Source organism: Schistocerca serialis, chromosome 5 (assembly GCF_023864345.2).
Source record: "Schistocerca serialis cubense isolate TAMUIC-IGC-003099 chromosome 5, iqSchSeri2.2, whole genome shotgun sequence".
NCBI classification, from domain to species: Eukaryota; Metazoa; Arthropoda; class Insecta; order Orthoptera; family Acrididae; genus Schistocerca; species Schistocerca serialis.
Genome location: NC_064642.1, coordinates 467,926,326 through 467,949,931, shown reverse-complemented (window position 1 = coordinate 467,949,931; position 23,606 = coordinate 467,926,326). Strand labels below are relative to the sequence as shown.

General features: G+C 41.2%; 1 protein-coding gene across 1 annotated transcript in view; it reads right to left on the bottom strand.

Moving 5' to 3' along the window:
* LOC126481067 (methyl farnesoate epoxidase-like) overlaps nucleotides 1–23,606 on the bottom strand; it is a 226,414-nt gene that overhangs the window by 104,636 nt on the left and 98,172 nt on the right. The window contains exon 5 of the mRNA XM_050104552.1: nucleotides 6,385–6,505. Within this exon, the coding sequence (XP_049960509.1) occupies nucleotides 6,385–6,505 (121 nt within the window). The remainder of the gene's footprint in view (nucleotides 1–6,384; nucleotides 6,506–23,606) is intronic.

Below are 23,606 nucleotides of genomic sequence, written 5' to 3'. Positions count from 1 at the left end.
AGGCAATGATGAAAAGAGTTACTGAAATATATGCGAAAATTATGCGCTTTCAATATGACGAGGAATACTTATTTATAAAAAAGAATGTCCTAATGTACTGGAGACGTAGCGGCATGGTCGCACAGGGTAGTCGCGTGGTCTTAGGCGACTTGTCACGGCTCGCACGCCTCCACCCCCCCCCCCTCACCCCCCCTTCCCCCCGTCAGAGGTTCGAGTCCTCCCTCGGGCATGGGTGTGTGTGTGTTGTCCTTAGCATAAGATAGTTTAAGTTAGATTAAGTAGTGTGTAAGCTTAGGGGCGGATGACCTCAGCAGTTTGGTCCCATAGAACTTACCACAAATTTCCATTGTTGCATCGTCAAATGTTAAACACAAAATCAGCACCAGCATCGTCATACGTGTATAAAATATGGTATATACTATAGTCTTCTTGGCAGCAGTTGGACTGTTCAAAACAAACTGCCGTGCAGAAGCCACAAAATGTTTGTCTCGCAAGCTCGTCAGATGTCGCTACTGTATGCGTGCACACGTTCTTCAATGATGTAACTATGCGATATAAATAAAAAGAAGAATACAATTAGTAAAGTCTGTAATATGCTTACCAGATGTAAAAGTCATTTTAGTAATAAAATCCAGTAACTTAAGACATGACAAAAGTTAGATTGTTTACAACGAGAAACTTAAGCGATAATAATCTGATACGCTCCGGTGGCAAATTATGGATGAAAATATAAAGCCGTAAGTATAATAAAATAAAACGACTAAAACAAAGATCGAAAGAAGTCCAATGAATGAAAACATACTGTAGCAAATAATCAGCGCTCTCTGTTGACGCTACTGACAGAATGCCGCATAGGCGAGGCGTGGTTAGAGGAACGCAACCGCCAGCACGGCCCTCGTACTCTGCGACGCGCCGTTCCAAGAAAAGAATGATAAATCCCAGTACCAGTCCATTAACAGGATTATCTAGTTAGTGAAACATGTTATACAAACCGAGAAGGGAGATGAAAAGACTTGTGTTACACGCTCAACGTGAGAAAAACGAAACGAGTTTGTAAAGCACTCTATACTATGTCGTTTCTCTTGCGTTTCGCATATACCTCGAGTGTTTTCTTGTCCCTTCTCTGTTTATGTAACATGTTTCACTAACTAAATAATCTTGTTAATGGACTGGTACTGGGATTTATCATTCTTTTCTTGGAACGGCTTGTCGCAGGGTACGAGGGGCCCTCTGGCGGTTACGTTCGTCCAACCACTTCTTGCCTATGTGGCATTCTGTCGGTAGCGTCAACAGAGCCCGTTGATTGCACAGGCCAACGAAAATTTTTTTAAAAAGCTTTTTTGCTTTTGTAGCTGATCTTTATAGATTTTTCCGAGTTGAATCCAAATCTTGCCTTAGCTTTTTTGTTCCACCCACAGTTTTCGAGCAATATGCTTTTTATTATATAGTATAAAAATCTTATGCTGTACGGTAAACGGGGAAATTAATGAAACGCTTTGTTACAACATAAGCATTTACAGCAAGCTACCTAAAACAATGATATGTGTTAATAGAGGTTTCACTTGTCAGTTGGAATTGATTTGTATTTTCTTTCTCTTTTTTCTTTCAAGCTTCTTTTGTAGCTTTTTCCACGATAGGTCGCTTGCTGAACTTCTCGGTGAAGTGACCAACAGTAGTTCCCCATCATGTTGGTAGTGTTTTTCCATCACTTTAATGTCCTGGTGAAAACGCTCTCCATGCTCCTCACTAACATCTCTCATATTGTCCGGGAAGTACTCATGGTGACTGTTCAAAAAAAGAACTATCAAGCTCATTAAATATCCTGAAGTTTTAAACTTCTTTAACATTGTAGCTACAATAGAAACACATTCTGGGTCTTTTTCATGTCCTAAGAACTTTCTAACGCTTTGCTTGAATGATTCCCATGCTTCTTTCTCATTTAAGGTCATTGTGGATTCAATGTTAACATCAAACATCAATTTTCTAATGTCATATCCGACAAAGACGCCTTCTTTTAGTTTAGCTTCTGAAAGGTGTGGAAATTTTTGGCAGAGATACTTAAAACATGGTCCATAATTAGGCAAAGCCTTTACAAACTGTTTCATTGCTTTATATGTAGAAGTGGTAGGAGTACGTTTTTTGGACCTACAAGGTTTTTTCGTAAAAGGTTTAAAGACCCCCTCACGGACCAGTTCTTTCTGCACCAGTGTTGATGCCTAGCCCTACTGTCCCATTCACACAAGAAACATGGAAATTTGGTAAAGCCACCTTGCTGACCAAGGAGCATGCATGTTACTTTTAGATCGCCACATATCATCCAACCATGAGCAGAATAGCCTATTTTATTTAGCACTATTTCTAGGTTTTCGTAGCTTTCTTTCATACTTACAGAATGTCCAACAGGTGTAGAAGCATACATATTACCATTGCGTAAAAAAGCAGCCTTGAAACTGGTTTTTGATGAATCAATAAACAGTCTCCAGTCTTCCTTTTTGTATTCAATACCAAACTCATTCATCAGACCGAAAATGTCTGAACAGTACACTAAATCACCTTCTTGTTGAAAAAACTTGGAAAACTACTGCTCTCTCTTTCTATAGATGTATATGTGGTTCCAACTGTCAATAAGTTCTTTTCTGTTAATCTAGAGCCAAGCAATTCAGCTTTTTCTTTCGCTAAGCCCAGATCCCTAACCAAATCGATAAGCTCGGTCTGAGTAAACAATGTGGGCTCTAGAATTTCTGAATTACAATGGAATTCATCATCTGGTTCATATAAATCAGATTGTACATCAGAAAATACTTCTGTTGGAATAGAATTTAAATCATCTGGTGATTCAGGAACAGGCAAATCTGCACCATGCCCTACTGGTCGGATGGCGGATGGAAGGTTAGGGTAGATTATTACCTTCTTGTTTTCGAATTATTACCAGTAATATCAACACTGCAAAAGTAGCAATCATTGGAATGATTTCTTGGCTGCCTCCATGTTATAGGAACATTAAATCCAAAGGCTTTTTTCTCCTTTTTGGACCATTTTATAAGATCTTCAACACACACATAACATACCTTATGTGGAACCCAAGATTTATCTTGATCACCAAGTTTAGATCCAAAGTATGACAGATAAAACTTTTTCACGTAGTCTGTAATGTTTCTTTGTTGTTTTGTAATCACAAATTCACCACAACAGCAAATGTTTTTCAGCAGTGCTAGCAACGTCATCTACATTCATTACACTGCCTTTTAAAATTATTTCAACTATATGAAAGCTGTTAAATTCTTTTAAAAAATCGCTTAATTTAATATATTTAACTGTAAAATGTGAAGATATGGTGGTTAATACAGTTTTTTAAGTATCATATTTGGATTTACCATCCAAAAAACATAAGAATAAGGTATTTTCAGCAAAAAAGTTCTTCCATTGTTGGCCTATGTTATTTGCTACAACATGTTTTCATTCAATGGGCTTATTTCACTGTTTGTGTCTGTCACTTTTAAATTATTCTGTGTACTCTGTAAGCTGGTTATTACTTACGCCTTTATATTTTCGTCCATAATTTGCTACTGGAGAGTATTAGAATTATTTTCGCTTATCTATTTCCTTTTTAACAACCAAAATTTTATCGTGTCTTAATTTATTGGATTGCATTACTGTAATGACTTTAACACCTGGCAAGTGAACAACTGATTGTATTCTTCTTTTTATGGTATATCGTATAATTACATCATTGAAGAATATGTAGTGACATCTGGCCAGCTTGCGAGACAAACATCTTGTGGCTGCTGCACGGCAGTTTGTTTTTAACAGTAGCACTGCTGACAAGATGACTATAGCATAAAGCATATTTTATACATGCATGACGACGGTGGTGCTGCTTTTGTGTTTAACATTTGACGATGTCACCATGGCTCCAGTACATTACAACATGCTTTTCTATAAAACAGGTATGCCTCGTCATATTTAAAGTGCATAAGTTTCACATGTATTTCAGTAATACTTTTCGTCATGATCTATTTTATTGTTTTAAGTTGTAGACATCCACTAGTTATATTTGTGTTTTGCCGCAAATCTGAAGATCGTCATTGCTGACCCAAACCGGTACTCTGGGGAGCTACAATATTTGTGAACATAGACGTGAAATACATAAATTTACTCTAAAACAGGATGGCCGGATGCGTGTTTGAACCGTCGTCCTGCCGAATACGAGTCTAGTAGGGTAACCACTGCGCTACCCCACTCGGTCGTGCAGGTCGGGGCTTCGACGGAGTTTGATTTATTGCCGGCTCCAAGCGACAGTTGCGGTGCTCGCATACACGTGCTATGCGTTTGAAGAAAGCGTTTATCCTGTATATTATGTCTCTCGCTTGCTTAAATGGAATTTTTTGCTTAACCACTAACACGAGAGTTGATAATTTGCAACAAACAGCTACGAGATTCAATGCAGAGCGTTCAGAATACTGGTGAACGGTCATTGGCTGTCGAAGAATGCCAACAAGCCTTAACTCCACCTCCATCTTTCGTGATTCCAGCTGGAAGTGTTGATTAGATCCCGTAGAGATTCTGAATTCTTCTGGGCCGGCAGAGTTATAGATCTCGTGTGAGGACATTATATATTTAGTAACCCAAAATGCTGCTAGACAAAAACTTTTTATTACGGTATTAGTTTTACTGCTGTAAGCTTATTTCGGCTTCATGGCCATTATGAGGCTCAGAAACACATGCAGTTGTTAGTGCATACATCTGTATTCATTTGTAACTAATAACTGTTTTATGTATATGTTTCGTGGTACTTTCTTCCTGACACATCGTTAACGCTTTCACTGTCGAATACCTTGTACTACTCTGAATCGTAGGTGTAGCGCAGACGAAACTGAAGATACGTAAAGTCTCAGCAGGAAATTGTTGCTGAGCAATATTCGTTAACAGGTATTTAATATTTTCCGTAAGTTTAACAGCTTGATTTGACAACGAAGTCAACGGTTTTATATGGTTACATAATTAGCTTTTCCATTTATGAAGTTTTGAGTGGTTGCAGCAAATTCTTTGCTAATGTTTTATCCATTGTGGTGTTCTGCAGTTTCAGTAAAGTTGTGAATATAATTTTTATGTTTTAAGTCGGTACTACGTTAAAAATTTTGTCTAGCTGTTTGTGTCTGTGTATACTGATTTCTATTTCTTCTAAAAAGCCCTTTATTGGGCCCTTTGGTGCTATGTGCAAAATTTGCATCGCATTTTCGATCTGGTTTACACTGTAGCTTTCTGTTCGTATGTATTTGAATTCTGTGAATAGGTTTGTGGCACTGTTTATGGTATGATCTAGGTATGTAATTTTGAAAATTCTGCCTGTTTGGCTTATGTAGAATTTTTCACATTAATTACAATGTGAATCAGATCAAAAATTCGATGAAAATCCTCCACATAACAACAAAGGACCCAATAATTAACTCTATGGAATAAATAGAAATCTACATAAAGACGCGTAAATATCGAGACAAATTTTCTGACGAACAAACTGACTAAAAATTTTAAAATGATACAACTTTACTGAAATTACGAAACACAATAACGGATAAAACAGGGAAAGACAAAAGCAACGAACATTAGCAAAGACTTACTACTACTGTACATAGCTCCATAGATGAACAAGACCATTATGCAACCACATAAAATCGTTGACTTAGTTGTAGAATAAAGCTCTCAAAGCGATTCCGTAGAGCTACCAAATGACGGTGAGGTTGGTTGCTACGTTACACTCACTGTTTCAAATGGTTACAGACATTTGCCATACGATTACATTCCATGATTCATCGAGCCAGTCTAGGACGCCTGACGAACGTGAGTTTGCTCAAATGGTTCAAAAGGCTCTGAGCACTATGAGACTTAACATCTGAGGTCTTCAGTCCCGTAGAACTTAGAACTACTGAAACCTAACTAACCTAAGGACATCACACACATCCATGCCCAAGGCAGGATTCGAACTTGCGACCGTAGCAGTTGCGCGGTTCCAGACTGAAGCGCCTAGAACCGCTCGGCTACCACGGCCGGCGTGAGTTTGACATGTAAACCTTTTGATGAAAACAAGAGTTGTAAGTATAACATTTTTACCGTCCTCGAAAAACTTATGTATGTCTCTTTTATGCATCATTCGCCCTTAATAAAGAAATGTTATGTAATTGCGATGATCCCCATTTTAGGAAATTGCAATAATTGTAATTGTCAGTATCCGCTTAGAGGAGGGAACTTTGGAGGCAGTTAAAGACTTTGCAGAGACTTATCATAGATGCAGGAGCAAAATCCGACAGGGATGAGTAACATCCAATGCACCCGATCAATCATATTTAAAACAAAAGCGTGTAATAAAGTTTATTGCGCATTACTTACCCATAAATGTTCTGTTATTAATTTGGGCTTCTTCAGCTTTTGCAATTTCACACAAATATGCATCTATGAGATCCCTCTTCTTCCCTGGAACATATGTGGCCTTGTGGTCTTCAATAAGTTTCTGGAAAAGAGTAAAGGATTTTTGTTAAATATAATTGTGTAGGTTTTTACGACGTGAGTCACTTAACATAAAAGTTTACTGAGTGTCGTACCGCTTTATAATGTGAAAAAATACTATGCTGGAGAAACCAAAAGAATGCCACTGCAACCGCGACCGTAACCTTGGTTTCTCCAGGACAGCTGTTTTCTTTTCCTTTGTTTACATTATGACGCGGTACGATACTCAGAAAACTTTTGTGTCAACAGTGAATAAATAGGTGTCTCTGGGTAGATAGTATTCATACCAACACGAGCAAGGAGAAAATATCTTTCAGAAATTTAATGGAAGAATTTTTTCCTTTTACTTATAATTATACTTCCTTTCCAGGAACATCTGCGAGTTTTGTAACCCAGTGTACAGTGAGCAATCACCTTCAAAATCTTTTGTTCACCAACAAACTGTTTCCTTTTGATGACGTCGCTACGTTATTATACCAAAAAATCTCTCGTATTTAATACAAAGCAATGGTGGGAATTTGATTTAAACGTGTGATAAAGAGTGAGGGCATATGTTGTGACACCGGATCCGAATTCAGAGAGGTGGGGTTACATGCCTCGAGCGGTCAGTCTTGTTTGGATTTTCCATCAGATTTTCTAAATTATTTCAGGCAGTTGGTAGGATGATTAAGGGACAAGTCCACAATCAATACATTACATCATCCTTCTCCAGTAAGTCTAGTGGCCAGTCTCACTTATCCCCTTGTGGAAGGAACACGAAACCTAACATTCCTTCCCTTTAACCTGCATCTGCTTGTACGCAGGGGCATGATAGACAGTTTCTTTTATTGCTATACACTCAGACAGAGAGCACAGAAAGAATTATTGTTACTATGGTCCCTTTTTCTTTATTCTCCTTTAGGGGCAGTCTGGCAATGGCTGTTTAAACTTTCTGGGCATAGGATTGCAATTTAATTAGAAGAGATTACAACATTAAAGAATTAAATAAAGTGGGTAGGAGAAGTGATTCAGCTTAAAACAGGTGAGAAAGGACCCATCTCGGCAAAATTACGGAAACTGAACTTAGTATTTTACTAAAAACTAGATGTCTGTACTGAAAAGTCGTTCCCTAAAAATTTACATTTACCAGATAGTTAATGGGCCAGAATTCACATAAGCATGGCAAACACTCATTTTAAGTTAATAAAAGGAAACAAATAAATAAAGATTGTAGAGAAGATTTTAGGAAGTACGCTGACAGTACAGAAATAGTCCCATACTCAGGGAATAAGTGTAGGGGGAGGAGATTCAGGAATCTTGCATTTCTGTTCGTGGCAATATCCTAGTGGAGGTGGTTTGGCATAAAGATGGTAGTAACATTTAAATTAATAAGTAATATAGAAGTATATAACCGTGAAGAAAGAAATAGACGAAATTAGTAAAAAACAAGTAATCTTATATCGGTCACACAGAATGACTCATAGAAGATAGATAAGAAGGTAGAGCAGTCTGAAAAATTAAAAGGCAAATCCAAACGGCTTCGCAAAGTGGAAATTGGCTTAAATATGCACGAAACTGAAAACGGAACAAAATTTAGAAAAATAGTAATAGATGGGACAGTATCCAAGGCAAATCTGTTCCAAAAATTCTGGGTAGAAAATGGACAACGCAAGAGAGGAAAGAAGAAAGTGAACAGAAGGTGTATTGCAGAAACCTCAAGCTAACTTAGTGGCTTGAAAGTTGTACTTTGCGACCTGTAACAATAGCGGAAGAAATAAACAACAGATGGTTGTTTAATGTAAGTACTGTGCCATTTCTTGCGTAAGTTTAACTTACACTCATTTATCTTGCAATCTGCATGCGGTGATGGTGAGGTTCTGTGTTGTTTCGGAGAGGGCGATACTACTGCCAATGCTAGTGGAGACAGCAGTGTTGTTTGTTATGCATTAAAACAAATGTGATACAAACACCGTCATATATTCGACAGAGCGCAGATTTTTGACTAGAACTATGATGTACAGTATGTGTTGTGCGGCAAAGCTATGCACTTTTGAAGAGGAAGACCTGCTCACGATCTTTTACAACTTCACACAATTTGTAGTCTGCTGCCAGAAAATAACAGAAGTAACATGATGACCTGGCTTAAGAATTGTTGAGTTGTTAAACAGTGAACTTAAAATTACGCGCAGTATTATCAGTAAAAACACAAAATAGTATTGTTTTTGAGCTATTATATCTAATAGTACTAAATTGCAGATGTGTTGTGTGTGTGTGTATATATGTGTTTATGTATGTGTGAAACCCTTTGTGGCTAAGATATTTAGGTGGTGTTCCTTTGTTGTTGTGTGAATGCCGGACTCGAAATTCCCTGGGAATATATCGAATTGGGAACCCATTTATCCTCATTACAAGATAGTAGTGAAGCAAATGTGATGTGGTGCACTTTGTTTGTATGGGTTGCATACATTCAGGAGGAAGATTACATTCAGGGGTAAACTATCCCCTTCCCCTTAACCTATTGTTATGCTAATTCATTTATAACAGCCAACCCATCCCCTTCCTCATCCCATCCCTCTGGGAAAAGAGATGCCAGTACTGGGGCACTTTCTTGTCACCCCTTTTCAGTTCAGTTCTGGGCCACTTTTCCCCATCATGAGAGAAGCTCCCAACCCTCCTCTCCACTCCTCCACTTCTCCCTCCCTACCCCCACTTCCCCTGCCCTTCTTCCACTTGAGAGTTAGCAGGAAAAAAGACTTAGTCTGTTCTGTGCTGCTAGAAACAAGGATCACATGACAATAAATTCAGATCAAAGTCAATTACATTACAGAGGACATATTGTTGATACATAAAATTCAGTTTGCATATTTTTTATTTAGTCAGTTTGCAGGAGATAGTTCACCAACCTTCCCTATCCCCATTCCCCCAGCAAGAAAGATTCCCAGCCATCCCCGTTGTAACCTCCCCCCAGTTTCACACCGAACTAAATTATTCGCATACGCTGTAGGTGAAGTTATATTTTAATTATTTTAGCATAATATACATCTTTCCTCCTTACCAGGAGACTCATTGTTGTCCACTTCCGTTATTGTGAAAACTACTAAATGATAACATCGCCTTTCTTAAATGCTGGAATTTATTAATTAAATCACTGAATTTATAAACATTTATGAACATCAAACACTGTGTGCCATTCTGCCACTCATCTCTGTCCTTGCTATCGAGCAACCTCTCTCTCCAGCCTCTCACACCCGACTTCCACCCACGGACTCCATCACTCAATTACTGCTACCCACTCGCACATTGTTGACTACACTCCAGTCTGTGCTTAAACCATGTATGATATCTGCATAGTGCATAATCGATACTACACAAGGGTACTGTATCCTTACATATCCCCACCAAAATAACACTTAAATATGAAAAATGTAACAGTGATATTAGATTTGAATATTAAAGTAGAAAAATATATAGAAAGACAAAAAAGAAAAAAAATGTAAAATTACATTATTTAGTCAAAACTATTTGCTTATTAATGGAGAACCTCAAGTCATTAAGAATAATTCTCATTTGTGTAAGGAAAATGGTGCTTAAGAAATTCAAGTATCACTTAATCACAGTACATTAATCAAATTATATCATTAAATCACTCACTAATTAGCAACAAGATAAGTCAGGTTAATCGCAAATGCTTGTGCACACTGCATAATGTCATTGAATTAACATAGCAACATGAATCATAATGCTGTGACGTCCCAAATAATTAGAATGGCTAACTGTGATACACGAATAACAAGTGTCTATTAGCTTGTTCATGAATATTTTTTTTTGTAATTAATTAAATACTAATGATCAGATAGTCACTGTATTGAATTAATAGAAACATAGGCCTAACTGAATTAATGTGATCAAAAAATAAACAAATAATAAACAGACAACTCTAACTACTACACAATATTCACAGGAAAATATTCTATTGCTACGCCACATAAATTAACACTCCAAGTGGCAGCATATTTTGAAAATGCGATACTGTTATATTTATGGCACACAGTTTACAGGGTTAGTAATACAAGAAATTTGACAAAAGGCACATACCTCGGAAAGTAATCCATACACAAATAATCACCTTGTAAAACACTTTTTTTTTACGAGCGCTTCAAATCTAATTACTCTGCTTTAGGTCCCTGCCTATATGTTGAGTCGTAAATCACACGCTGGTTCACTACGCACTGGGCTGTGGCATCGATGCCGCCGGGGATATACCATCACAACAACAATAACACTTTCACTGTTTACTCTGCTTTTTCACTACCCTATATGACGCGATGCAAAGCACACGTATTCGTAGCTTTCGATGAATTATAGGGCTGTGGCATCGAAGCCGCTGGGGACTGTAGACTCGTTGTCTCTGAAAATTGGTAGAATCTTAGTAACAGTGTCATAACAGCGACTCCCGCGCCGTGAAGCTTGTTGTTGTTGTTGTTGATCAGCTGGTCGCTGACGTCAGCATCCCATGGTTTCGCGTGCCACACAGCTCGCCAACCTGACAGGCTAGCGCAGCGCTGGAACAGGCGACAGTCGCGCTGCGTGCTAGGTCCTGGTCTTCGACCATAAATATAATAGACTGGCCCTGACGTCATTTTCGTGGCTCGAACATCTCTGGGCTGAAGTCACGTGAATGTTGGCAAAACATGGTTGTTTCGTGTTGCGCTTATGGCTGTACTCAGCGTTTTGTCGGGGAAATGGCATTACATTTCACGTGTAAGTGTTTCTATGATAGTGCAGATGCGTTTATTGAAATGTGCTGAAGTGACTTTTATATGTTTTTTACACTTGAAATAGAGTATCACGTAAATTAAATTGTTGAAAGTGATGCCTGTAAAGTCAGACTCATATTACATTTTGGAAAGTATCTGTGATAATTCGGTTACAGAAGTAAGTATAATCGTTTCTCATTCCTACTCATAGGTTCCGTAAGGATGAAAACCGAAGGCAGCTTTGGATACAGGCTCTGAAATGGAAAAACTTTAAGCCATTTGCACATACGCGCCTTTGCTCGAAGCACTTCGCGTAGAAGTGTTTTGATAGGTTAGTTATTATTTACAATGTATATCTATAATTTGTATTTACAGTGTCTGTCATGTTTAAACCTAGGCTCCAAAATTATTTTCTGAAACTGCAGAGTCTCACCTTTCATCTAAAATATCATTTTTTTAAACTGATAGTTTAAACTTTTGTAAAAATAGTGGGAACTGAACCTTTGAAGTGCACCTAAAATTGATACTCTAAAATGGAACTGCTCCTAAAGTAAACAATTTTGACACCTATAGTTGACATAATTCCCATAGCCCACTTTCTTTTATAAGTGACTAGAGCTCGAAACGTGGCGAATACAATGTTTAAAGTTTTGACACGAGCCCACTCTTACTGTTTAAAAGAATTTTAACGACATTTTACTATAATTGATAGTTTATAGTAATTTCGTCCCGCTGCCCACCGGAGTGGCGTTCGATGTATTTGTTAGATTTTATAAGTGGTACTTTGAACAAATCCAGGTCAAATGTAGTTCTGGCATAATTTTTCACAAATAAAAAAGTAGAGTTTGTTGGAAACGTTTGGTAGTCAATTGAGAAATGTGGGGAAAATCCGATACGAACATAGGATGGTAGACCGCTGATTTGAAATCCCGCCACGTTTTGCCAACAGTCACGTGGTTTATGTTGGAGCCACACTAGCACCATAGCTTCTGCACAGCAAGGCCAGTCTACTAGTATCTATGGTCGAAGGTCCTGGTAGGGATTGGTACATCCTCTGCTGCAGTTGTAACATGTGACGACCGCGCTGCGCGCGCATCGCTTCACGTCGGTGGCTCCATATCGACTCGCCAACATACTAACACAAAACGGAATTACGGCAGTGGGGAAACAAAATACACTGCGCGCGCACGTCAATCAGTCTGTACTAACCACAACACTCGCGCCACGCTTTCCTATTATTGCTTATAGACGTGTCTCTGATTCAAGCACTGCACAATGTTTACGCGACAGCATAAAATGCTTAAAACTGATTGCATCTAGCTCACAGTAGCAATGTTTTGTGCATGTAGGCTATGATACTGACCGGACTGCACCATTTCAATTTCAACCGAATTAGGGTGAACAAGTTTTCTAATTTTGAATGGTCCTCTGTAGTAGTGATGAAACTTTTGTATCTCTTAATTTGCACTTGATGATTTCATATGAGTTCGAATAAGTAGTAAATCATCGACTTTGTACGTAATGGGCTTCACTATCTCGTCATGTGCCAGCTTCTATTCTTCTGCTCGTTTTTCCATCGTCTCCAACGCGATTTTAAAGCGCTCCTCTTTCGTAATTTCCTTCTTTTGCGGAAAGGAAATGTATTCATGAAAGATACTGTCAGGTTTCTTTCCAAAGAGAACTGTACATGGCGACAATCCCATTGAATCATGTGACAAACTATTAATTACTGTTTCAAAATCTGTCAGTCGTTCTATCCATCTTTTATGTTTCTTCCCACCATGTGCATGAAATAAACGTCCGAGTTCACGCATTTGACGTTCAGTCGGGTTGGACGCGGGTCTTCATCATTAATAAAATCTTTCCATAAGTGTGACCGAAATTGTCGACCATTGTCCGATAAAATGCACTCTGGCTTGACAGTATTTACTAAGTATTCTTCCCTGAGTTTCTTGATTATGATCTTACTGTTGGCTTTCCTGAGTGGGTAAAGGCGTACAAATTTCGAAAAGACATCCATCACAACCAAAATTTGAGTAAAATTCCCTTTTGATCCGGGTAGCGGTTCATAGAGATCAAGAGCTGATATTTTTCCAGGATTTTGAGGTATAATGCTATGCATGAAACCTTTGTGCTGAATCGTAGACACTTTAGTTTTTTGACAGAGATCGCAAGATTTTAGAATTGATCGTACTTTTCGTGCCATGTTATCGAAGATGACGTTCTCCTGCAATTTTAGTATACATTTACGTGGCCCAAAATGAGCATAGCTCACGTGAACGTATCTTATTAATTCATCCACTACATGATTGGGTATATATAGCCTCCAATGATCAGAATTCAAGTTGCTTCGCCGGTAAAGGATACCATCTTGTTTTAAATAATATTGACATATCTTGCCACTACTCTCGGCATTCGGATCATCATATTTTTCTTTAACCATCCTCAATATTTCGTCAGCGTCTTGTTCCTGTTTGATGTTCCACAGAATCTTGGATATATGATGTTCGCCTTCAACACCTCGCATAAAACGAATCCTTATATCTTTCTGGCGTGGATGCGCAACATTAACTGAATCTTGTCCTTCTGATAGCCTTGGCAGCGCATCCGGTACGACGTTCTGCTTTCTTGGTATGTAATGAATCCCAAAACTGTGTTGCTGAAGCATCAACGACCACCGGTTTAACCTATTGTGCATCAATTTGCAATTCATCAAGAATAATAATGGTTTGTGATCTGTCACTACGACAGTATGCCTTCCAAATAGATAAAAGCGAAACTTTTCGAAGCTCCAAACGATGACAAGTGCTTCTCTTGCCGCGATAGTATATTTTCGCTCCCAGCTTGTGAGTGCGCGGCTCGCAAATGCGATAGTATGATGTTCAATAACTCCATCGACTTCAATTGATTGATATAATTCTGCGCCAAGCGCATAATCACTTGAATGGGTGCCAAGGTAAAACTTTTCACTTAAATCAGGGTGGTGAAGGATAGATGCTTCACACAGTTGGTTTTTTATTGAATCAAACGCTTCCTGATGTTCAGAAGTCCATTTCCATGTAGAATCCTTTCTCAGCAAGTCCATTAAGACAGGAGAAGATAGGCAGCATCCAGAAAGAAAACGACGATAAAAATTACGGAAACCAAAAAACCACTTAAGTTGCTTACGGCACTTAGGTGACGGAAAATTTCTTACTTTGTCCATTTTTGTTGGATCCGATTCAATCCCTCGCGACGAAATAATATGCCCATGGAATTTAATTTGCGACTTGGCAGATTCCGTTTTTTTCCAGGTTAACAGTCACTCCAGCTTTCCTAAATGCTTCAAGTATCCGATGAATAATTTCCTAATATTATTCCCATGAAGCTGTGCTAATCAAGATATCGTCAACTTAAAGCGTTACGTGTTTCAACAACTCTTCGCCTGAAACTTTATCCAGTGCTCTCATAAAAGCCGCTGAAGAAATCGAGAGGCCAAAGGGCATTCTCTGAAATTAGTAACTTCTACCATTATTAAGAAATGCTGTATACTTTCTACTATTCTCTTCTAGCATTAACTGCCAGTAACTACTACTCAAATCAAGGCTACTTAGATATTTGACTCCTTTGAATCATTGTAACAAAAACTCAGGTTTTCTGGCTGATCATGCTGTGGTAAAATTATGCGATTCATTGCACGGGCGTCAAGAACAATGCGAACTGTGCCATCCTTCTTTGCTACAGCATGTATTGGGTTCTAATATTCGCTATCTGAGCGCTCAATTATTTGATTATTCAACATCCTCTGTATTTCCTTGTTAACAGCTTCCCTTTTTGCCAATGCTATTGCGTATGACTTACTGCGAAATGGTTCATGGTTCTTTACTTTAATTTTACTAACATATCCATTAATTAATCCTGGTATCTTTGAAAATATATCGACGTAGCATCTCAGTAGTTCCCTCAGTTCTTCTCGTTCTGCTTCAGTCAAGTCCACTCACGCTCGAATCTTGGTTTGAATACAATTTAGAGTATCCTCCTCGTTCCTGTCCCGCAGCTCAGCGCAGTTCTCTGAATTGTTTAGAGTGACAGCTTAATATTCTCCTCTATAACGCATCATCCTTATTTTCACGCCCGCAGCGACCTTATTATCCATAATAAACCCTTTGAATACAATACTTCTTTCTTTATTATCTCTCCACGTCCGCAGACAATTCTCCTCAAAATTAATACAGCATCTCATCTCTGACAACCAATTAACTCCGAGAACTAGCCTAACATTGAGAGAACCAACGATTAACACACTCTGCTCGTATTCGTCCCCTTGAATACAAAATCTTAGTAATGCTTGTCCTTTAATTGGTTTGCTTCGGTTTCCAACTGCACTGACAATACGTACGCCGTTAACAGGAAATGTGGGAATAGCCACAAGATTGCTTAATTGCGAAAATAGATTTTCAGAAATAGCACTTGCCTCGCTAGCTGAATCAATTAATGCATCCATAACAATACCACATACTGCGACTTCCACAAATGGCATCAAAATTTCTTTATTAGTTTCTTCATTTTCTCGACACAAATCTTCGTTGACATCATTTACATGTTCACACTTTATGGCATTTATCATAATATCCGACCCTTGTCCCTGTGACAGAGTTCCGCAGCGGGTCGTCTCCGAAACTTTGCTTAGTTTAACTGTTCAGAATCTCGCTGATTGTGATTGCGGCTTCTTGCACGTTCTGGCGATCGACACTGTCCTCTGTCTCTGTCATTGTGTGGCCGGTTCGGCGGATGATTTGACCTGAATCTGTCTTGTACATTGTATTCGTTTCTCCTGTGTCTATCATCGTCACGGCGATCAAATCATTTCGGTCGTTCGTAACTTGGGATTCCTTCCCGCGCTGGGCCGTTGTGACGATTGCGGTAATTGTTATTACTGTGTCGTTCACGTTGATCGCGTTCGGCATTGAGCAATTCCATTCGGTCAATTAGCAAACACACTTGCTCCATTGTTAACTGTGGTGTGAGTGCTAACTTCTCACGCGCCAAAAATGGTAATTTCTGAATTAATATAAGCATTAGCTCTTCTTCTTTAACCGTATCATCCAAGCATGCATAGACGTTCCAGTACCTTTGCATAAACTCACGCATTGTACCGTGATGTCTTGCATAATTTGGCGGTGTGAGAATTTTTGATTTTACGTCCCACTGTTTTTCTTTCGGCCAAAATTTTTTAAAAATGCTGTTTCAAATTCTTCATACTTGGTGTAATTGTCGTATACACTTATACCCCAAATATGTGCCTCACCCTTCACGTGACTGATGCAAGTATCAATTTTAGCACGTTCCGTATAATGCCTCGGAAACGCATGTTTAAATTGTCTAATGAACGCAACTGCGTGGATGCCTTGTTTCGGTTCATATTCATGAAATTTTCGATTGCTCAGTCCATTGTCAACAATTACTTGAAGCAAAGCAATAATATTGTTTTCTGGTTCACGTAATACTGCATTAATTTCATCGCGCAAAATTTCTTTATTAATTCCATTTGACATTGTGTCGTTATTCGTTACCTTTTGTCGTATCTCATGTACCTCATCACTTAGTTCATCACGTCGCGTTTGTACGCCGTTAACCATCTTAATTATCGACTCTTTCTTGGCTTTACAAGAACTTTTAATTTTGACGATTTCGTCATCTTGAGCCTTAACTGTGTCATTAACTTTGCAAATAAAATCTTCCGTTTGCCTACACCGCCCGTTAACTTGAATTTTAAGATCTGTAATTTCGCTGCCAATGGCCTCATGTTTGTCTTGACATTCTTGTCGGAGCTCATCATGCTTTTGTTCAAATGAGCTGGTGAGTGCCGTTCGCAAATTGTTAATCGCATTAGTTAGTGTCTGATAATCATTTTTGATTTCCTGATGAAACTTTCCTGTTTCCTCATAAGATCTTGCTATTCCCTCACGCACCTTTTTATTTTCCTCATGAAACGTTCTAGCTTCTGCACGCGCCTGTCTATTTTCCTCATGAACATTTTTGATTGCTTCTAACAATTGAGATATACAATCTTTACTGACAATAGGAGTTTCTGTTTGCTGGATAACCATTGGTGTTGAACTTCCGTTAGGCAAATGAAAACTAAGAGTACCACTGTCCTCTGTCGACTTAACTGTAGTGTTTTCCATCACATTAATTTGTTCTCCGTCGAGCACATTATTAAATTCTCCTACCTCGTCTTTAGTAACACTACCGTTTTGTTCTGAATTAGCCATATTAACACTGTTCACAACAATCACTGTTCGTTATAACTTATGCTTGCTCTACATTGAAAATTTCACTCGCAACTTAAAAGTCAGTAACACTATTGATTATTCCTATTCATGTTCATTTCCACACATCGTCGAGTTCACTTAATTTCGAAACGCTGCTGTGCTGAAAAGCTGCGGACTCACTATTTGCTGTGTTGTCTTCTCTGTCGTTTCCGAAGATTGCTGTGGAATCGAAGTCCTGTCACGGTCGCCATATGTAACCTCCCCCTAGTTTCGCACCAAACTAAATTACTCGCATATGCAGTAGGTGACGTTGACTCATTGTTGTCCACTTCTGTTATTGTGAAAACTACTAAATGATAACATCTCCTTTCTTAAATGCTGGAATTTATTAGTTAAATCACTCAATTTATAAACATTTATGAACATCAAACACTGTGTGCCACTCTGCCACTCACCTCCGGCCTCGCTACCGAGCAACCTCTCTCTCTAGCCTCTCACAGCCGACTTCCACCCACGGACTCCAACACTCGACTACTGTTTACCCTCTCGCACATTGTTGACTGCACTGCAGTCTTTGCTTAAACCATGTATGATCTCTGCATAGTGTATAATCGATACTACGTAAGGGTACTGTACCCTTACACCCACCCTTTCTCCCATGTGAGAGTGCTACCCACCCCTTCTGCTCCACTTTAAACCAGTATGAGTGCAATTCTGACAGCCATCAATCGACTGATTGATGGATTTATGACCCCTACTGTTCTGCTAAGTGGTAAAGGGGTGGCTGATACATCTCTAAAATGAATAAAGATCGCACACTACCATACATTCTTCCACTTTAACAAATAAAAATGGCGGAAAATTCATCCCACTCTTGGAAATACTTCATATAACTTATAGATTGACTATTAATTTGCAGTAGCAAGGTGAAACTCTCTATAAATATGTAACACGTGATTACATGATTACCCAAGCACTCTCCTCCACTCGCTGCCAATTCTCCACACCGCTGCACTGAGATTGCAGAGGAATTGGTATCGTGAGCCACATAGTCCACCGCTGCACTAAATGAGAGATCACACAATGCACAGAGAAACTATTGCTGGGGGCCACGCTGTTAGCTGACAGGAGCCATGCACGCTGATACCAGTCTGAGGGAACACAGCCGGCCGGACTGGCCGAGCGCTTCTAGGCGCTACAGTCTGGAGCCGCGCAACCACTATGGTCGCAGTTTCGAATCTTGCCTCAGGCATGGTTGTGCTTGATGGCCTTAGGTTAGTTAGGTTTAAGTAGTTCTAAGTTCTAGGGGACTGATGACCTAAGCAGTTAAGTCCCATAGGGGACACACAAACCTACCCATCTGAGGAAGCTTGCATTGTTTTTGCAGCCAGGGCGGTGGCATTCCACTGACCAGGGAATTCTAGACTCTTTCTCTCTCTCTCTCATGGTTACTTCCTGTTTGGGTGAACACCTGCATGAACCAAAGTTTCCAACTATGCAGGCCGAGGTTTCCATTCCTCCTCAGAATACTATGTTCCTACTGCCTGATGCTGAATCAGGAAACTGTAGAACTCAGCTCGCTCCGTTCCATCTGATCAGTTCCAAATTATATTGGAGACCCTGTCGCATGGAGTGTTAACCAAACAGATTGCTTATAACACTCACCACCAACTACAGTGATTGTTCTTCATAATAAAACATATTTTTAACATTTGAGAATCACACAGATACACGTTGCAAATGCAGTAATTACATTCTGCCACAAATGGATTATAGTGATGTTTGAGAACACGAGCACCTTTCTTCAGCCGCCGCCCTACTCGCCACCACCGAAACGTTTCCACCCTACACTAAACATATCTGGCAAAAAAACCTTTCGATCGCACACAGTAGAGTAGTATTTTGGTTATCATTTTCTTTTTATTGTCTTGCACTCTTATCTGGCTTGTGCCATCACAAGAATAGTTGTGCTTCTTGTTGTTGTTGCGTTTGAAAATTAGTGCACGCCAAGAACGCGTATTTTTGTTAAAATAAAGTGTATTCAGACTTGATCGTTAGTTCTTTCCTGCCGACCAAAGGACACTACAGTTATTGGCGACGGGGATAAAACTTTCATTTTCGGAAGAATTGACTTCCTCAGAGGAATTTCTTCAGTCCTTGATGGAAACTGTACGAGAGATTCAGGCAGCGCACACAAGGTCAGACCACCGCCCACATTCCCCAGCGTTGCTAGAGGTAGCTTGTAGAGTTGATTCCGTCACGGGTAATATGAACACTTTGCGTGGCTCCACCGACGTTTCCAGATTTCGATAGGTCTGTCGAATCACGGTCAACTTATTTCGAACCGTTGGAACAACAATTACTGTTACATGGAATCCACGACGAAAATCTAAGTTGAGCTTTTTTATTTAGCAACATCTGTCCACAGATGTATTGTTTAATTCAACAACTGAACCCTGAGCAGTCCCCTCGGGATCTCTCCTTTACCCGTATAAGGGCTGCCTTTTTGAGTACTTTGACGCACAATACACGTTTACCGCCCGTCAGTCTTTCTTTCCTTGTCGAAAGTTCCCAGATCAGACATATCGGGAATGGATTAGGACGCTCCAGGATCTCTCCCGCGATTGCAAATTCCAGTGCGCCAACTTTGAATGTAAGCAGTCTTATGCCTCTTCGTTGATTCGTGATATGGTGGTGTTCCACGCACCAGACGAGGGTCTTTGGGCTGATATTTTGAAGTTACAGGACCTGTTCCTCAACTCCTGTCTGCCGATCATTCCTGCGTTTAAACAGTCTTACTGGCTACAACCGCCGCGTCTTATTCGGATTGTTTTTGCGGCTAGCCAGTTGCGTAGCGCTGAGCAGGAGTTTCGTCAGTCTGTTGGTACATCCGGTGACAGCAAGTCTTTCGCCTGTTTTCCATTACGTCCGGACTGTTTCCGAGCTCACCAGCGGTCGGACTGCCCCCACCAGTGAGCAAGGTGCACGGTTTGCAGCCGAACAGGCCCCATCGCAGTTGTGTGTCAGGCTTTGCAGAAACTTCGCGTCGATGCAACGGTTCCCGCGGACGCACAGGCTCGTCACGAATCATCAGCGCTGGACCTGGAAGCCTTGCATTCCATTGACGGACAAGTATTCTCCATCATTCCTCAGTCGGGAGCTAGTTTCGTCCTTACCTTGGAGATAGCGCATATTCATGTGGTCTTCCAGATTCACATGGCATCCTTTGTTTCTGTTGTGGGTGGTACCCCATACCAATGCTTGGGCTCGCCAGTTTAGTCTCCGGACACTTGCGCCTTACGTAGTCTCAGGAATCACTATATATCAGCCGACGGCGTTTTCTCGACACAAACCTCCTACAATGGTCGTTCCTTCACCGCTCAGTTTTTGGTGGTCGGCTCCTCCGCTGCTACTATCCTTCTGGGTGTGGACATTTTTGCTCGTCTGCGTTTGTCAGTGAAGCATGAGGTACAGGCGGTTGGAATACCCTCCTTGGATACCCTCCTTGCCCTTTGCTCAGCAAATACGAAGCGTTGTTTTCATCCTCCACACCAGGGGTTAAGGGTTTCACTGCGCGTGTTCAACTTCTTCCTTCTGCTTTGCCTCGTTTTAAGGCCTATCTAGTTCCATTTCCTCTCCGAGACAGGCTCCAGGTGAATCTTCGCTGCTTACACGACGATGGCATTCTTTCTCCCGTCACGCACAGCCGCTGGGCGACGCCTATCGTGTTAATCGAGAAGCTGAATGGTGCTTTACGCATCTGTGGCGATTTTAAGGTCACGGTAAATTCTCAGTTAGTCATCGATTCTAATCCAGTCCCATCGGTGGATGACATACTCGCACGTCTTGTGGGCTCCACCGTTTACGTCAAAACTGATTTGCGCGATGCTTATTTGCGGCTGCCGTTGGACGAAGAATTACAGCAGATCCTAGTCATCAATATCAGTGTGGTCTTTTCTGGTACAACCGCCTCCCGTTTGGCACTGCCAGCGTCCCCGCCATTTTCCAACGTTATTTGGAACACCTCAAAAGTCAGGTGCCCGGTGCAGCAAATTATCTGGACGATGTCATTGTCGGTGGCTCGTCCGCATTGGACCACGTGGATAAGCTGGGTAGGCTGTTTCATACTTTTTCCGAGACTAACCTGCATTGCCATAAAAAGAAGTGTGACTTTTTTGTGAGCGAGGTCAGTTATCTCGAGTTCACGATTGATGCCTGTGGCCTACATGCCTCTAAGGAGTATGTCTAGGTGATTCAGAAAATGCCTCTACCCACCAACGTGAAGCAACTGCAATCCGTCCTCGGTCAAATTAACTATTATCGGCGTTTTATACCCAACACTGCCCAGATTTCGGCGCCCCTGTCCGGATTGTTGCACATGGGTGTGCGTTGGGTTTGGGATCCAGCATGAGAGCAGGCTTTCACAAGTGTCAAGTCAGCTCTCTCCCGCCCTCCATGTCTGGCCACTTACGACCCTTCCCTGCCCATCATCGTCGCCACCGATGGCCTGGGTGCTGTCCCCTCTCAAGTGCTCAATGGCGTTGAGAGGCCGGTAGCTTTCACATCCAAAACATTGACCGACGCTCCAACCAAACATAGTTAAATTGAAAAGGAAGCTTTGGAGCTGGTCTTCACCCTGACGAAATTCTACTATTTCGCATATGGTCGTCATTTCACTCTGCAGACCGACCACAAACCTTTGGTTTCTTTGTTTCACCCGAGTGCCGCAGTGCCCACCTGGACAGCGCGTCCCTCTTCCTGGTGATGTTCGACTTTGATATTGTCTTTCGCACCTCTGAGTGGCATCTGCGATGCGGAAGTCCCGAATTTTTGGGATCATTGGCACAATCTCTTTCTCCGCAGTAGCGTCATATTTTTGGATAGTGACTCAGACATTCCCAGGGTGGTCGTACTGCATGCATTGGGCCGCCGTGTCCTCGTCCTCCTCCACCCTGGTCAGTGGGGAATCGTCCTCACCAAACAGTTGGCCTGCCGCCACCTTTATTGGCCCAGATTGGATAAAGACATTGCCTCCCTCGTGTCGGCCTGCACCATGTGCCAAACCCGTTAGGCAGCATCCACACCCCAGTATTTTTCGTGGCCTGATCAGCTTCTCCATGGGAATGTCTCAACTTGGATTTAGCAAGGCCATTTCATGGTACCCAGTGACTCATCCTGATTGACTACAGGTTGGGATACCCTTTCATATCCTGCATGATGAACACCACTTCCGCTAAGACTATCAAAATTCTCTGGTGCCTCTCTGCTGTCAAGGGACTCCCCAAAACGATCGTTATGGGTAATGGTCCACACTTTAATTCGACCGAGTTTCAGCAATTCTGTGCTGCCAATGGGATTTCCCTCGTCCGCACTTCCCCATTGAACCCTGTGTCAAACAGCCATGCACAATGTTTTGTGTGGGCGTTCAAGAACCAGCTTGATAAGTTGCTGAGCCATCACCCACTGGAGGAGGGCATGCTTCTTTTTTTGGCTACATACCGTGCTGCCCCCATGTCGTTAAAAGTCCAGTAGAGATACTTCACGGTCCACCATTCCACTCTCGCTTATCTGCCCTTGTTCCCGAGACTTCTCAGCCTCCCGGTCGCACTTCGGCGTATTCCTTCCACGTCAGGTAGGAGATCTGGAAGTGGATCTTATCCACAGGCACGCTGGGAGCCTGCTGTCATCACCAAGCTCTGTGGATGGCGTTTCTACGGTGGGCCAACGGTTCTGCTGCTCGCTGGCAGCTCAACCAGCTCTGCCCCCGCCTGGTGGACCATGACGTCCCAGGGAGCTGTCATTGCCTGTCGCCGGCCACCCTGTGATGGAACATCCGCTTCTGCCTCTGCCTCAGCTGCCAGCTGCCACTGCTGCATTGCCGCCCCCTGCCCCTGCTGGCCACAAACCTATGGATGTCGGCCTGGATGCCCCTACTCCTCTGGACGTTTGTGGTACGGTGCATTCTTTTTCCAGGGGTAGAAATGTCATAGCGACCCCTTATCAGTCAGAGGGCCCACACAACAGATAAGCAAGGTGGACGGCTAACCTCCCTTCCAGAGCACAGATCAAAACATCGACAGTGGATGTAAACACCAACAGACTTTCCGCATTAACA